At 46.5% G+C, this 13,359-nt stretch overlaps 1 protein-coding gene across 1 annotated transcript in view; it reads left to right on the top strand.

Moving 5' to 3' along the window:
- IVD (isovaleryl-CoA dehydrogenase) overlaps positions 1–9,309 on the top strand; it is a 15,690-nt gene extending 6,381 nt beyond the window's left edge. The window contains exons 6-12 of the mRNA XM_075329536.1: positions 1,257–1,393; positions 2,702–2,798; positions 3,962–4,055; positions 6,546–6,627; positions 6,822–6,926; positions 7,446–7,518; positions 8,834–9,309. Coding sequence (XP_075185651.1) covers positions 1,257–1,393; positions 2,702–2,798; positions 3,962–4,055; positions 6,546–6,627; positions 6,822–6,926; positions 7,446–7,518; positions 8,834–8,967 — 722 coding nt within the window. The 3' untranslated portion in view covers positions 8,968–9,309. The remainder of the gene's footprint in view (positions 1–1,256; positions 1,394–2,701; positions 2,799–3,961; positions 4,056–6,545; positions 6,628–6,821; positions 6,927–7,445; positions 7,519–8,833) is intronic.
- The last annotated feature ends 4,050 nt before the right edge of the window (positions 9,310–13,359 follow it).

The following is a 13,359-nucleotide window of genomic DNA, read 5'->3' on the forward strand; positions in this document are numbered from 1 at the left end:
TTGCTCCCCTTCTTCCAAGAGCCGTAACTTTCTTATTTTTCTGTCAATCTTGCCATATGAGGGCTAGCGCAGATGCTACATTTTGATCGCTTGTTATTGCATTTTGCACAAAATTTCCAGTGACCAAAAACGTAATTTTGGCGTTTTTAAATTTTTTTTGACACTATTAAATTTACTGTTCAGGTTAATTGATTTTATATTTTGATATATCGGGCATTTCTGAACGCGGCGATACTAAATATGTGTATATACATATATACAATATATATTTTTTATTTATTTATTTATTTATTTAACCCTTTAATTTTCAATGGGGTGAATTTAACTTTTAGGATTTTTTTTTTTTATTTATTTTTTTTATTTTATTTTACTAGGCCCCATAGGAGACTATAAGGATCAGCAGTCTGATTACTTATTCCTTTGTGTAGATCACAGCTACACAGCTCTGATCTGCAGAAAAGCTACTCTCCTCTCACACGACGCTCTGCCGGCTGTATGAGGAAGTGACTTATGACATGTGACTTATCACATGACCCTGTGCTACTATGGCAATCATCAGATCCACATGATCACATCAAGTGACTTTTGGTGGAGTCGGGTAAGTTAATGTTTGGCGCGGCTCACTGTTACATCGCGCTGTGACATTTTCACAGTGCAGTGTAAGGGGTTAACGGACACGAGTGGATCGCAGATCCACTTGTGCCTGATAACCACACGTCAGCCGTTCAAATCAGCTGACATGTGCAGGAATCACTGCCGACTGGTCACGGCAGCCCGCTGGGATTAACCTCACATAATCCATGACATACCCAGTACGCCATGTGTCGTGAAGAGGTTAAAGGTTTTTTTTTTTTTTTTATTTTTTTTTTATTTTTTTTACTTATGTCTGTATTTAGGGCTAAAACCTTTTTGTAATTGGGTGTCATTAAAAATGTTGTGGCGTTTGCCTTCTATGTCCTATCTTTTTTATGGCCGCAGACCACATCAAAGTTGAATGTTTTGGGAAGTAAAGAGCCTGTAAAAGCCAAACGCTGCAGAATTTCTAATGAAACCCAATTGCAAAAATTATTTTTGGGCCCAAATATATTCATATCATTTAAAAAAATAATTTGGAAGAAACTCCCTTTAAATTTTTTTTCTGTTGGCGTGGGAATTAGGAGGGATAATGATGGAGGATGGGGGTACCAGCACGTACCTGGTCCCACATCCACAGGATAAGTTCATGCCCCCTCTCGATGATTACCCTGTGTTTTCAGGGGACTACTACATCCTGAATGGCAACAAGTTTTGGATTACCAATGGCCCGGATGCAGATGTGCTGATCGTGTATGCAAAGACTGACTCCAGTATCAAGCCAGCGTCTCACGGGATCACCGCCTTCATAGTGGAAAAGGTGATTACTGAGCGGATACCGCTGGATCTGATCTGTACCGGATTCTGTGTGGCGGGTTTTTCCCTGGCTCTGTGTGGCGGGCTTTTCCCTGGCTCTGTGTGGCGGGCTTTTCCCTGGCTCTGTGTGGCGGGTGTGGAGACACGGGGCTCAGTGGGTGCTCTCGTCCGCTGGCCCAGCCGCCTTTAGAAAGACAGCATGGCTCAGGGCCCATCCCAACTGAACACCCGATCTCCGTAACCGTGGGCGGAACACTACTCAGACAACACAGGGTGAGGGAACCACAATAATTAGACTTTATTGGATCCCCAAACAATTAACGGCACATAACCAGCAAAACCACAGAATATAACCGGCAACAGAGTCTCCCCCTTCCGCTGGCTCACCAGGGATTAGAATGTCCATGCCTCAGAGCTTCCAGGGCTAATTAATCCAATCCAGCAGCACCCCGCTTTCGGCGGGCACCCACCGAGACTGGAATAACGCCAGGTTTAGGAAGCTGTCTGAGGTCTGCAAAGTCTGTACCAGGTGACCGATTTGTCCCAACCTGGGTTTCCTCCTTAAGTAGTCTCTGGTATAATGATATAATCCTGGCAGCCGGAGTCGATATGTGGATATGGTCTCCAATCAGAACCGGAGTCCCTAGATTGAAGCCACAAGGTATCCTAATCTTCTAGCCAGCTCCTAAGAGCTTAGACTGGATCATGCACATCCATCAACAACAACCTGGTGACTTAAAGAAATCCCGTTTATAGCCACAGCCTTCCACTTGGATACACTGCGTCCTCAGATTGGTTGGACAAGATCGCTTCTCCCATTGGATGAATTTCAAGCTGCATGGACAATGTTCATTTAAATGATGTGGGTAGGAAGACTGAGGATATCTACATGAAGTCTGCAAGTCACAGACTAGACAATGGCTACTAAGGTAATCACATTAGCAATACACAACTACATTACAATGATTGCTCAGAGGGGTCTGGAGAAACAATAGCTAAGCAAACATGAGGTAATACACAAAAGAACAATACGTCTGGCTGAATGTTAAGAAACTTTAACCCATGAGAGTCCATGTCGTCACAGCGGGGTTTTGCTTGGCTCTGTGTGGCGGGCTTTTCCTTGGCTCTGTGTGGCGGGGTTTTCCTTGGCTCTGTGTGGCGGGGTTTTCCTTGGTTCGGTACGGCGGGGTTTTCCTTGGTTCGGTGTGGCGGGGTTTTCCTTGGCTCTGTGTGGCGGGGTTTTCCTTGGTTCGGTGTGGCGGGATTTTGTCTCATTTTCTATGGTCTCTTTTTTTTTTACTTGATTCTGTAGGGAACGCCGGGATTCAGCACTGCACAGAAGCTTGACAAGTTGGGCATGAGAGGATCAAGCACGTGTGAGCTTGTATTTGAGGACTGCAAGATTCCAGGTTGGTAAATTCGGAGAAATAAAATAACGGTGGTACCAGGTTGTATATGAAGGGGATTGAGCATGAGGACTTTATGGCGTCCTAATTAGAGTATTCCATTAATGTCTGATGGGACCCCATCGATTATTGGGGGAATGACCTAAATGTAGATTTAGGTGCGCTCCATTCATTGTCTATTGGACTGACAAGTACAGTGCTCGTCTACTTCTGGCTGTCACATAAACAATGAATAGAGTAGAGGCCACTCCTGCAGTATTTAAACTGTGGATACCATAGTCCCTAGTTTTGTGCAGAGGCTGCCATAGTGGCCAGTTTTCTGCGGCGGGTACCATAATCCATGTTCTCTGCAGGGGGTACCATAATCCCTGTTCTCTGCAGGGGGGTACCATAATCCCTGTTCTCTGCAGGGGGGTACCATAGTCTCCAGTTTTCTGCAGGGGGTCCCATAGTACCCAGTTCTCTGCAGGGGGGTACCTTAGTGGCCAGTTCTCTGCAGGGGGGTACCATAGTGGCCAGTTCTCTGCAGGGGGGTACCATAGTGGCCAGTTCTCTGCAGGGGGGTACCATAGTGGCCAGTTCTCTGCAGGGGGGTACCATAGTGGCCAGTTCTCTGCAGGGGGGTACCATAGTGGCCAGTTCTCTGCAGGGGGGTACCATAGTGGCCAGTTCTCTGCAGGGGGGTACCATAGTGGCCAGTTCTCTGCAGGGGGGTACCATAGTGGCCAGTTCTCTGCAGGGGGTACCATAGTGGCCAGTTCTCTGCAGGGGGTACCATAGTGGCCAGTTCTCTGCAGGGGGTACCATAGTGGCCAGTTCTCTGCAGGGGGTACCATAGTGGCCAGTTCTCTGCAGGGGGTACCATAGTGGCCAGTTCTCTGCAGGGGGTACCATAGTGGCCAGTTCTCTGCAGGGGGTACCATAGTGGCCAGTTCTCTGCAGGGGGTACCATAGTCCCTGTTCTCTGCGAGAGAATCGGAGCCCCCTCTTCTCCTTTATCTATTCTGGTCCAGCTTTCGGACCCCAGCAATCAGCAAGTTATCATCTATCCCATGGGTAAGGATTAAGTTGATTCTTTGGTAATCACTTATGGGTATGCCTTTTTGTCTTGCCGCCCATGTCTGTTGTGGCCGTACCCTTTTTGATTAGTCATGTTTATTTTTCAGAGAAGAACCTGCTGGGGCACAAAGGTAAAGGGGTGTATGTGCTGATGAGCGGTTTGGACCTGGAGCGGCTGGTGCTGAGCGGGGGGCCATTGGGGTGAGCTGTATATTGCAGTGCACATAGAATTGATGCTTTCTATATATTGCATGTTATATGTCCTTGGATACAATGTCTACAATCACAAATGGTCTCTATTGTTTATCTGCATGCAGGTAGGAGACATCTCACTATTTCTCTGTATAATCACACACTATTGCTGCTTACATTGATATCTTGATTTTCATTACTAAAAAATATAAACAAGCTTTTTCTGATTTATTTTTTAAAGGTTTTTTTTCAATTTTCATATATTGATTTTTCAGATCGAGCTTGTAAAAATAAGCACTTTTGCAATTTACAGCTTGTTAAAATTTGCAGGCGTTCTTGAGATATTAATACTTTCTTTTTTGTTTACAGCTCGTTACCTTGGAGACCGACCACCGCTGCTACTGTCTCTAGCTTGTAATCACTGCACTGAAACGAACCATGCATTCTAGTGATCCAAGCAAACGTCACGCCACCACTTACAACATGAATAAAAAAGAGCAAGTAAGCGGAGCATATTTTCTACTGGTCAGCAGCAGCGGTGGTCGGTTTCCACAGCAACGAGCTGTAAACAAAAGAAAAATGTTTATCTCGAACGGCTGCAAATTTTAAAACGCAGTAAATTGCAAAACTGCTCGTATTTACAAGCTCTATCCAATAATAGCTATCTACGAAAAAGTGAAACAACCCTTTAATCCCTGTTCCACCTTTGGCCACCATGTAATTTTCTATGCAGTGTTCTGTGTCCAATTTAATTAAGAAATGATCTGTTATCTGATGCATAAAGTCCCTGGCATAGGCGCAGGTGATTCTTAGCACAGGTTTCCATAACTTGGGTATCCCCTTATTCTCATCTATTGGGACCCCCTTGTGATTATTAAACATCATATAGCCTATTTACAGGATAGGTGAGAAATATGACCATTGGACTTCCAGTGATTATGAGAATGGATCTCAAAAGCACCTGTTTGTGACTGAAGCATTGGTGAGCATGTGCGGTCCAGTACAGAACAGTCAATAGAACGGTGGTTGTACATGCTCAGTATCAGTGACTTTGGACCACCCATTCTCAGGAACAGTGGGGATCTGTCACACTTGCACACAAGGGAATGTTCGGCATAACACAGAGGTTACAATGGGGATGGAAAGGGAGAAGAAGGTCAGGACATCTGCTGATACTAACCATTGTCTGAACCCTGAGCTCCCGTAACATCCCTATGAGCCCCCCCCCCCCCCCCCCCCATCGCCGTCACATGTCTAGTCCTTATCTGTCCCTTAACTCACCCTGGCTAGTGCAAAGGCCAGTGAGTGCTCGAAACCACACTACTACAATAGTACGACACAGGGGAACATAGACATAAGGATATGCACCAACTGCAGCATCCAAACACCAGGGCTGCAGGAGACAAGATCAACAACTTCACTGCTGCAGCCTAACACCAGGGCTGCAGGAGACAAGAGATCAGCAACTTCACTGCTGCATCCTAACACCAGGGCTGCAGGAGACAAGAGATCAGCAACTTCACTGCTGCAGCCTAACACCAGGGCTGCAGGAGACGAGATCAGCAACTTCACTGCTGCAGCCTAACACCAGGGCTGCAGGAGACAAAAGATCAACAACTTTACTGCTGCAGCCTAACACCAGGGCTGCAGGAGACAAAAGATCAACAACTTTACTGCTGCAGCCAAACACCAGAGCTGCAGGAGACAAAAGATCAGCAACTTCACTGCTGCAGCCTAACACCAGGGCTGCAGGAGACGAGATCAGCAACTTCACTGCTGCAGCCTAACACCAGGGCTGCAGGAGACAAAAGATCAACAACTTTACTGCTGCATCCTAACACCAGGGCTGCAGGAGACAAAAGATCAACAACTTCACTGCTGCAGCCTAACACCAGGGCTGCAAGCAACACTGCTCCAAGAGTTTAAATAGACTTCCTCCTACAATGATGATGTGACATGTGACTATTTAAAGGGAATGTGAGTGGTGACAAATCAATTGCACCTAAAATGAACTAACAAATTACCAGTGAAGAAAGAACCCTTAACCCTTGCTGCACCAAATGAAAGCAATGAAACTTAAAACCCAGAGTGTCACAAAGCAATGTGAGACTCCAATCCCAAACCTGTCACACATCTGCCAAGCACAGGAGACCCTCGTAACAGATCCATATTGTGCTACTTGTAAAGTGAATTAACAATTTGGATCGAGATAATATGTAGGTATGAACGAAATTAAAGGGGTGCTCCAATCTCCCTAGGATATCGCCTAATATTACCTATTCGATGAATACATGATTAATGTTGTTTAAGGGCCAACCCCTTTAAGTGATGACATAGCCTAGTGAGATGGGAGTACCCCCTTAATGTGACTAGCGCTCACACACTGGCTACAGGCATGTTTATGTGGCAGCTGAAGCCCGCACTGATGGGCACAGAGCAGCGAGGTCTCCTGATTACCCGTTTTGTCATCAATAACCTATTTCTTATGTCACCCTTTAGCATCATGCAGGCAGTTTTGGACCATGCCCTTCCCTATTTACACACCAGAGAAGCCTTCGGTCAAAAAATTGGGTATTTCCAGGTAAATATAAGTGGGGGTGAAATGCACATAACAGACCCTTATACGTTCGTACATCGAATATATATGTGTGTGTATGTGTGTATGTGTGTGTGTGTGTGTGTGTATATATATATATATATATATATATATATAATATATATATATATATATATAATATATATATTTCTGTGATCTCAAAATGTCTTCTTTTTCAGCTCATGCAGGGAAAGATGGCCGATATGTACACACGCCTGACCGCATGCCGTCAGTATGTCTATAATGTAGCCAGGGCATGTGACAAGGGACACTTCAATGCTAAGGTAAGTGGCATGGCTGCCGTATGATTTCACATGGGTAGTAGGCGAATACAATTTAACACCAATTTATAGCCTTTAATGTGGTGGAATAGGTGGAAAGTAACCATTTTTTTTTTTTCCTTTTTATTCCCACTTCTCGCCTTTTTATAATCTTTTTTTTCTTTAAATCCACATTACATCCACATCCAAAGATATAAACCTTTTTATTCACTGCAAAATTGTATGGTTGTTATAAGGAAGTTTAGCTCTTGGGATCCTCAGGGGCGTGTCTTTAGCTCCTCTGCATTAACCTGTGAGCCACACCCATGAAGAATTAAAAATAAATTGCATCAGATTAAAAAGCCCATATCTCTGAGACCGTATGGTGGATTTTAAAAAATCAAAAAGTGAAATACTCAGAGGAGGAGTGGGAATACATTAAGAGGAAACCCTGGGACATTTGTCCTGGTGGTCTCTTTAAAGTAGAATTTTCGGTACGTGGATCAGTTTTTGTAACTTGGGGAAAATGTCATTTACCTACAGGATTGTGCTGGAGTTATCCTGTACGCTGCTGAATCTGCTACCCAAGTGGCCCTCGATGGTATCCAGTGTCTAGGTAAGGGGATGACGGTACTGATACATATGTCCATATTCTTCAATTTTGCCTCCGGTGAGCAGACCAGACACAGAGCAAAAAACACGCTCCGGACTTAAGCGGGCTTTACACGCTGCGACATCACCCGAGCTATCTCGTTGGGGTCACAGAATTTGTGACGCACATCCAGTCGTTTTAGCGATGTCTTTGCGTGTGACGCCAATGAGAGATTTTGAATCGTCGCAAAAAAAATGTTCAAAATCGCTCATCGGTGACATGGGGGTCCATTCTCAAATATCGCTGCTGATCGGTGTAGGAAGTAGTTTGTCGCTCCTGCGGCAGCACACATCGCTATGTGTGACACTGCAGGAATGAGGAACCTCACCTTACCTGCGGCCGCCGGCAATGAGGAAGGAAGCAGGTGGGCGGGATGTTACGTCCCGCTCATCTCCACCCCTCCGCTTCTATTGACCGGCGGTTTGGTGACGCTGCTGTGACGTCGCTGTGATGCTGAACGAACCGCCCCCTTAGAAAGGAGGCGGTTCGCCGGTCACAGCAACGTCGGTAGGCAGGTAAGTAGTGTGAAGGGTCCGCGCGATGTTGTGCGCCACGGGCGATTTGCCCGTGTCGCACAACCGATGGGGGCGGGTACGCACGCTAGCGATATCTGTCACGATATCGCAGCGTTTAAAGCGGCCTTTAGGGTTTTTTTATGGTTTTTAGCCTATTTTTTGTTTTCCGAAAAAAAAATTAAATTTTTTCTTCTAGTTTTTTTGACCATTTAAGGCCAAATGATTTCAGCTGATTTCATCAGTTGTGACTTTTTAATAGATTGAAAATCTAGCCCAAGGAGGGATTTTTTTGTATTAGATTTTTGGTGTAAATTTTAGTGATATTTTAGAGAAACCTATAAAAACAGCAACACATGGTCTAGTAAGTGACTCACTGGAATCAGGTGCTCAACCTCACCCCGGCTTACATAGCAAAAACCTGCGGACAGATGCCCTTTATGGAGTTTTTCCCATGTTCTGTCTTCAGGAGCCCGCCGCTCCCCTTCCTTTTGGTGATTTTTTTTTTTTAGTTTTGGAGCTGAGGTGTCACCCAGCCTGTGTGCTGTCAGAGGCAACCGTCCTTGTGTAGCATTAAAAGGCACCGGCACACAGAAGCTTGCCAGATCCAGCGCGGTGGCACCTCTTGCCTAAGAGACCAGCCACCTCTGATACCCACGCCGAGGAGGCTGGTAACCTGAATATCCCCCTCGTCACTTAAATTGCTTGTTTTATTGTTTTTACCCTATGGTCACTAATCATATATACCGGTTTCTTTTTCTCCACAGGGGGCAATGGCTATATAAATGACTACCCAATGGGTCGCTTCCTCCGTGACGCCAAACTTTATGAAATAGGGGCTGGTACTAGTGAGGTTCGGAGACTCGTCATCGGCAGAGCCTTCAATGCTTTGTACAAGTAACCTCCCGACCTCGGAGATCACCGACCATGACACTTTATACGTAGAAATCAGTCTGCAAAAATCTTCCCGCAGCCATGTGGATGAGCAACGATGGGCGACTGTTGCCTACAACCACTTACCTCATAAGCCACGAGCCACACGGCCGCACAAACTGTGCTGTTGGTAGAACGGACCGGCCCAATGACCTGTCTACCAGCTCCGTGTCAAGTGAATGTTGAAGTTTCTTATGAATACGTACCGTGTACTCTTAATCAAGAGACTTGGGGCTCTGATCGCTACCACTCATCCCTGTTTATGGTGTCTGTATTGCTCCAGGAACAAATAAAGCATATTTGGATCATTTCGGTAGCGGTTGTCATTATTTGTCCCCTGAACTTCCTATCTAGAAACACTTAGGCTATGCGCACAAAGAAGAACATTTTTGGCCCCCCAAAAAAACACATCTGAAGCTCACAGCGAGCGCCATAGACCATGACTGCCAGCTGTGAACTCCACGCAGCAACTGAAGTGAGCCACGCGATCAGAGGTGACGTCACTCGGGTGATTTGCTGTCACAGGTGGAGGACTAAGTGACCTGAGTGATGTCAATGCTGATCGCATGGCTCACCTCAGTTGCTGCGTGGAGCTCACAGCAGGCGGTCATGTTCTATGGTGCTTGCTGTGAGCTTCAGATGTAGCAGTGGTCGAAGCATCGTGGGACCTCGTGTAGATTACGTCGGACATGGAGGGGTGTTTTTGGGGTTAATAAGTGGTGAATGAGGGGGCTTTTTTGTCTTTTATTTCAAATAAAGGATTTTTTGGGTGTTTGTGTTAAGTGATGGGGGTGTCTCATAGACTCTTGCCATTACCAATCCAGGATTTAGTGGCTGTTGTGGGCTGCCACTAACTCCCTTATTACCCCGATTACCGGCTCTTCCCAATTGCCCTGGTGAGGTGGCAAAGTGCCCGTATTGTCGCATCTAATGGATGTGGTAATTTCAGGCGGCTGCAGGCTGATATTTTTGAGCAAGGGGGGACCCAATAACCATGGGCCTCCCCAGTCTGAGAATATCAGCCCCCAGCTGTGGGGCTTTTTCTTGGCTGGTATCAAAATATGTGGGGATCTTATGGCAATTTGTTAATTTATTTTACAGTACGATATAGACCCGCCCACCAGCGTCTGTGATTGGAAGCCTTAGACACACTGTCATTCAGCGTGGGGGCTCGTCTGACTGCAACCTATCACAGATGCCGGTGGGCGGGGGAAGCAGAGAATATGTATTAGCCTAATGAACAGCAGCGGGAGCAGTGTGACAGCTGCACCAGTGATTCAGTAAGTAGAAGCCCTTGCTTTTACCCCTTTGCACCGGATTCTGGTCCCCATAGACTTTATATGGGGACCGACCTCTGGCCAGATGCCAGGGATCAATCTGCCAACCCTGAGTCAGCGGGGGATTGATCTGCCAGTCCTCCGAAACACAAAAAGAATTGACAATTTTGTGGTCACCAGTCACCACAAAGATGCAGCCAAAAAAAAAAACCACTGTGCGTACAGCAAAAATGAAATCTCAGACTTTGCTGGGGAAGGAAATGCATGCAGTTTTGGGACCAAAACTGCACTCGAGAAACGTGGAAAAAGACGCAGTGTGCGCACAAGGCCTTAGGCAGTGAGCAGCATGTATAGTGTAATCCGTCTATAGGAACAGAGATGCCGAAACTGAATACAAAAAGTGGAGGCTTACTGGTTTCCTGTCTGCCTCTGTTATATATAAAGCTTGATAGTCTCTCAGTCCAGTGTATGCAGTTTCATGAGCAATGAATGCTGGGAAGTGAGGTGGAAAGTAGTGTCAGTACCTATAGTGCTGACAGAATGCTGATAAAGAACCGATCACTCAAAGAGTTTGCCAGTTTTGGACATATTTGACTCTTAATGTGCTCCAGAAGCAGTTTTGGCTTATTTTTAGCATGAAATCAACGACACTAGGTTTGTTTTTTCTACAAGATTTGTGTGCAAGGCTTTAATAAAATATTCAAAATGGATAAACTGTTAAGAAAAAATAGGAATTACTACTTACCGGTAATGATCTTTCCAGGAGCCGTAATGACAGCACTGTAGGAGTTGCTCCTTTGACCTTTACAGGGACAGGAAACGCAAGAGTTTAAAAGCCCCTCCCCATCTCCCTCTCCTCAGTGATTTTTCAAGTACCACACCAGGATGGGAGATAACACCATAATATTAATGCATAATCTTACAATAGACACATAAGAGAACAAGAAGGGAGGGAAACAAGAGTGCTGTCATTACGGCTCCTGGAAAGATCATTACCGGTAAGTAGTAATTCCTATTTTCCAGGACGCCTCATGACAGCACTGTAGGAGAATGCCAAAGTAATCCCTATGAGGGGGGGACCACAGCCTGCAAAACCCTCCTACCAAACAACAGGTGCAGAGCGTTGAGAAGGCCCAGTATATAACGCTTACAAAAACGTGTGGGAACCCGACCACGTTGCCGTACAACAAAGCAGTTCCAAGGAACCCCCCGCCCTCTCCGCCCAAGAAGAGGACAGAGCCCTGGTGGAGTGGGCTCAAATGCGAGTTGGGGGGTCCCGACCCGCGGACCGGTAAGGAGCTGAAATAGTGGACCTAACCTACCGAGACAGAGTTATCTCAGACACCGTCTGCCCTCTGGTCCTGCCCGCAAATTGCACAAAGAGGGGAGAAGCTACGCGCCAGCTCCGGGCAGCCTCCAAATAAGCCAGAACCGATCGGCTGACATCCAAAGAGTGAAGGTGCTCTTCATGTTGGGAATGAGAATAAAGGAGGTAGACAGCCCATACTACAGAGACATAGAGAAATAGTGAGATATACCCGAAATGGGTTAAATGAACATACTTAACGCCGCAACCAAAGAATAGATGATAAAGTCCTTAACAGCCTATCAAGGAATGAATAAACCACAGACCGATAGAATGACCACCGTCATAGACCAAGAATAAACTTGACCGTGCCTAATAAACCAGGTCAGTACTGTCATCAGCTCTCCTAGGCTCAAACGACTACCCCTGGTCACAGACCAGCCCCCCGTACCACCAGAGTTCACAGTCTGGCTCCAGAAGCCCAAGAGGTCAATGCAGAAACTACGGGATCTCGAGAATGAGAAGGACCTTCATGAAACTAAAGACATGAAGAGTCGGCGTCTGGAAGGCACGATTTCCGACCTTCGCAAGCCAAGTACAGCATCCGACCACTTGAAGAAGCATCGTTCCCAAGATGCAGATGTCAAGGACAGCGGGACATGGAATCTGGATGTGAGGAAACGTCCCAGAATATGTAGGAGGCCAAACCTCATAGATACACTGAATACAGTAGATATAGTGGAATTTAAAGAAGTGGTTTGTCATATCCGTGGCAGCTAATACAGGAGTCAAGTGTGGCCCTGAGCTGGTATAAAGAACCACTACCACCTGGGCAGACTACCCAACTAGAATGCACTGTACCCCATTAGCATGTAATCACCACTATATCGGACTCTAGCGTAAACATACCACACAGTCTTCCAAAGTGACCAGGGAACATCATCTAGAGGAGTGAGAGCCTCTAAAATTCACAGAGTGATATTTCATTTGTCCGTGGTGAGACCCTGGATTGTATCCCATGAGAGCGGGGAGCCTATGAGGGAGACTATGGAGCTCCCGGCCACAAAATGTTGGAACACCTCACAGGTAATTCACGAGATTCTGTATGTTGAACAATGGTCCAGAAACCAGTTCAATTGCCATCAAAGGACCCGTCACAGTAAAACGGGGCTAATACCATGATCGGCCACATTCAGTTCCTTCCACTATAGGATGAACTCGATAAACATTTCTCTTTAGGCAGAAGTTACAAATGAAAGACCAGAGCTAAGCAACTAAGCACCGCTGAATACAACTGATTAGAAAGGAAGGACCGTAGCTGAACTTAGATTCCAGTTCCGAAGCCATAATAAGCAGAATTACTAGGCCAACGCAAACATGGCTGCCTAGCACGCTAAGCCAAGTGCAGGTCCAGAAGTGTGAGGCCCCTCTTAACCAAAGCCGATGCCAGAGACCCAAGATGCGAAGTATGCAGCCCGAGGCGCAAGGAACGAGACCACTGCAAGGCCAAAGGCGTAGAGGCGCAAGGCCAAAGGTGCAGAGGCATAAGGCCCAAGGTGCAGAGGCGCAAGGCTCAAGGCGCAGAGGCGCAAGGCCCAAGGGGCAGAGGCGCAAGGCCCAAGGTGCAGAGGCGCAAGCCCAATGCCAGACGCGCAAGGCCAGAAACATGAAGCGCAAGGCGCAAGCCCGGAAGCGCAAGGTCAGAAGCGCAAGGCGCAAGGCCAGAGGCGCAAAGCCAGAGGCCAGAGGCGCAAGGCCAGAGGCGCAAGGCACAATG

Source organism: Anomaloglossus baeobatrachus, chromosome 12, assembly GCF_048569485.1.
Source record: "Anomaloglossus baeobatrachus isolate aAnoBae1 chromosome 12, aAnoBae1.hap1, whole genome shotgun sequence".
NCBI lineage: Eukaryota > Metazoa > Chordata > Amphibia > Anura > Aromobatidae > Anomaloglossus > Anomaloglossus baeobatrachus.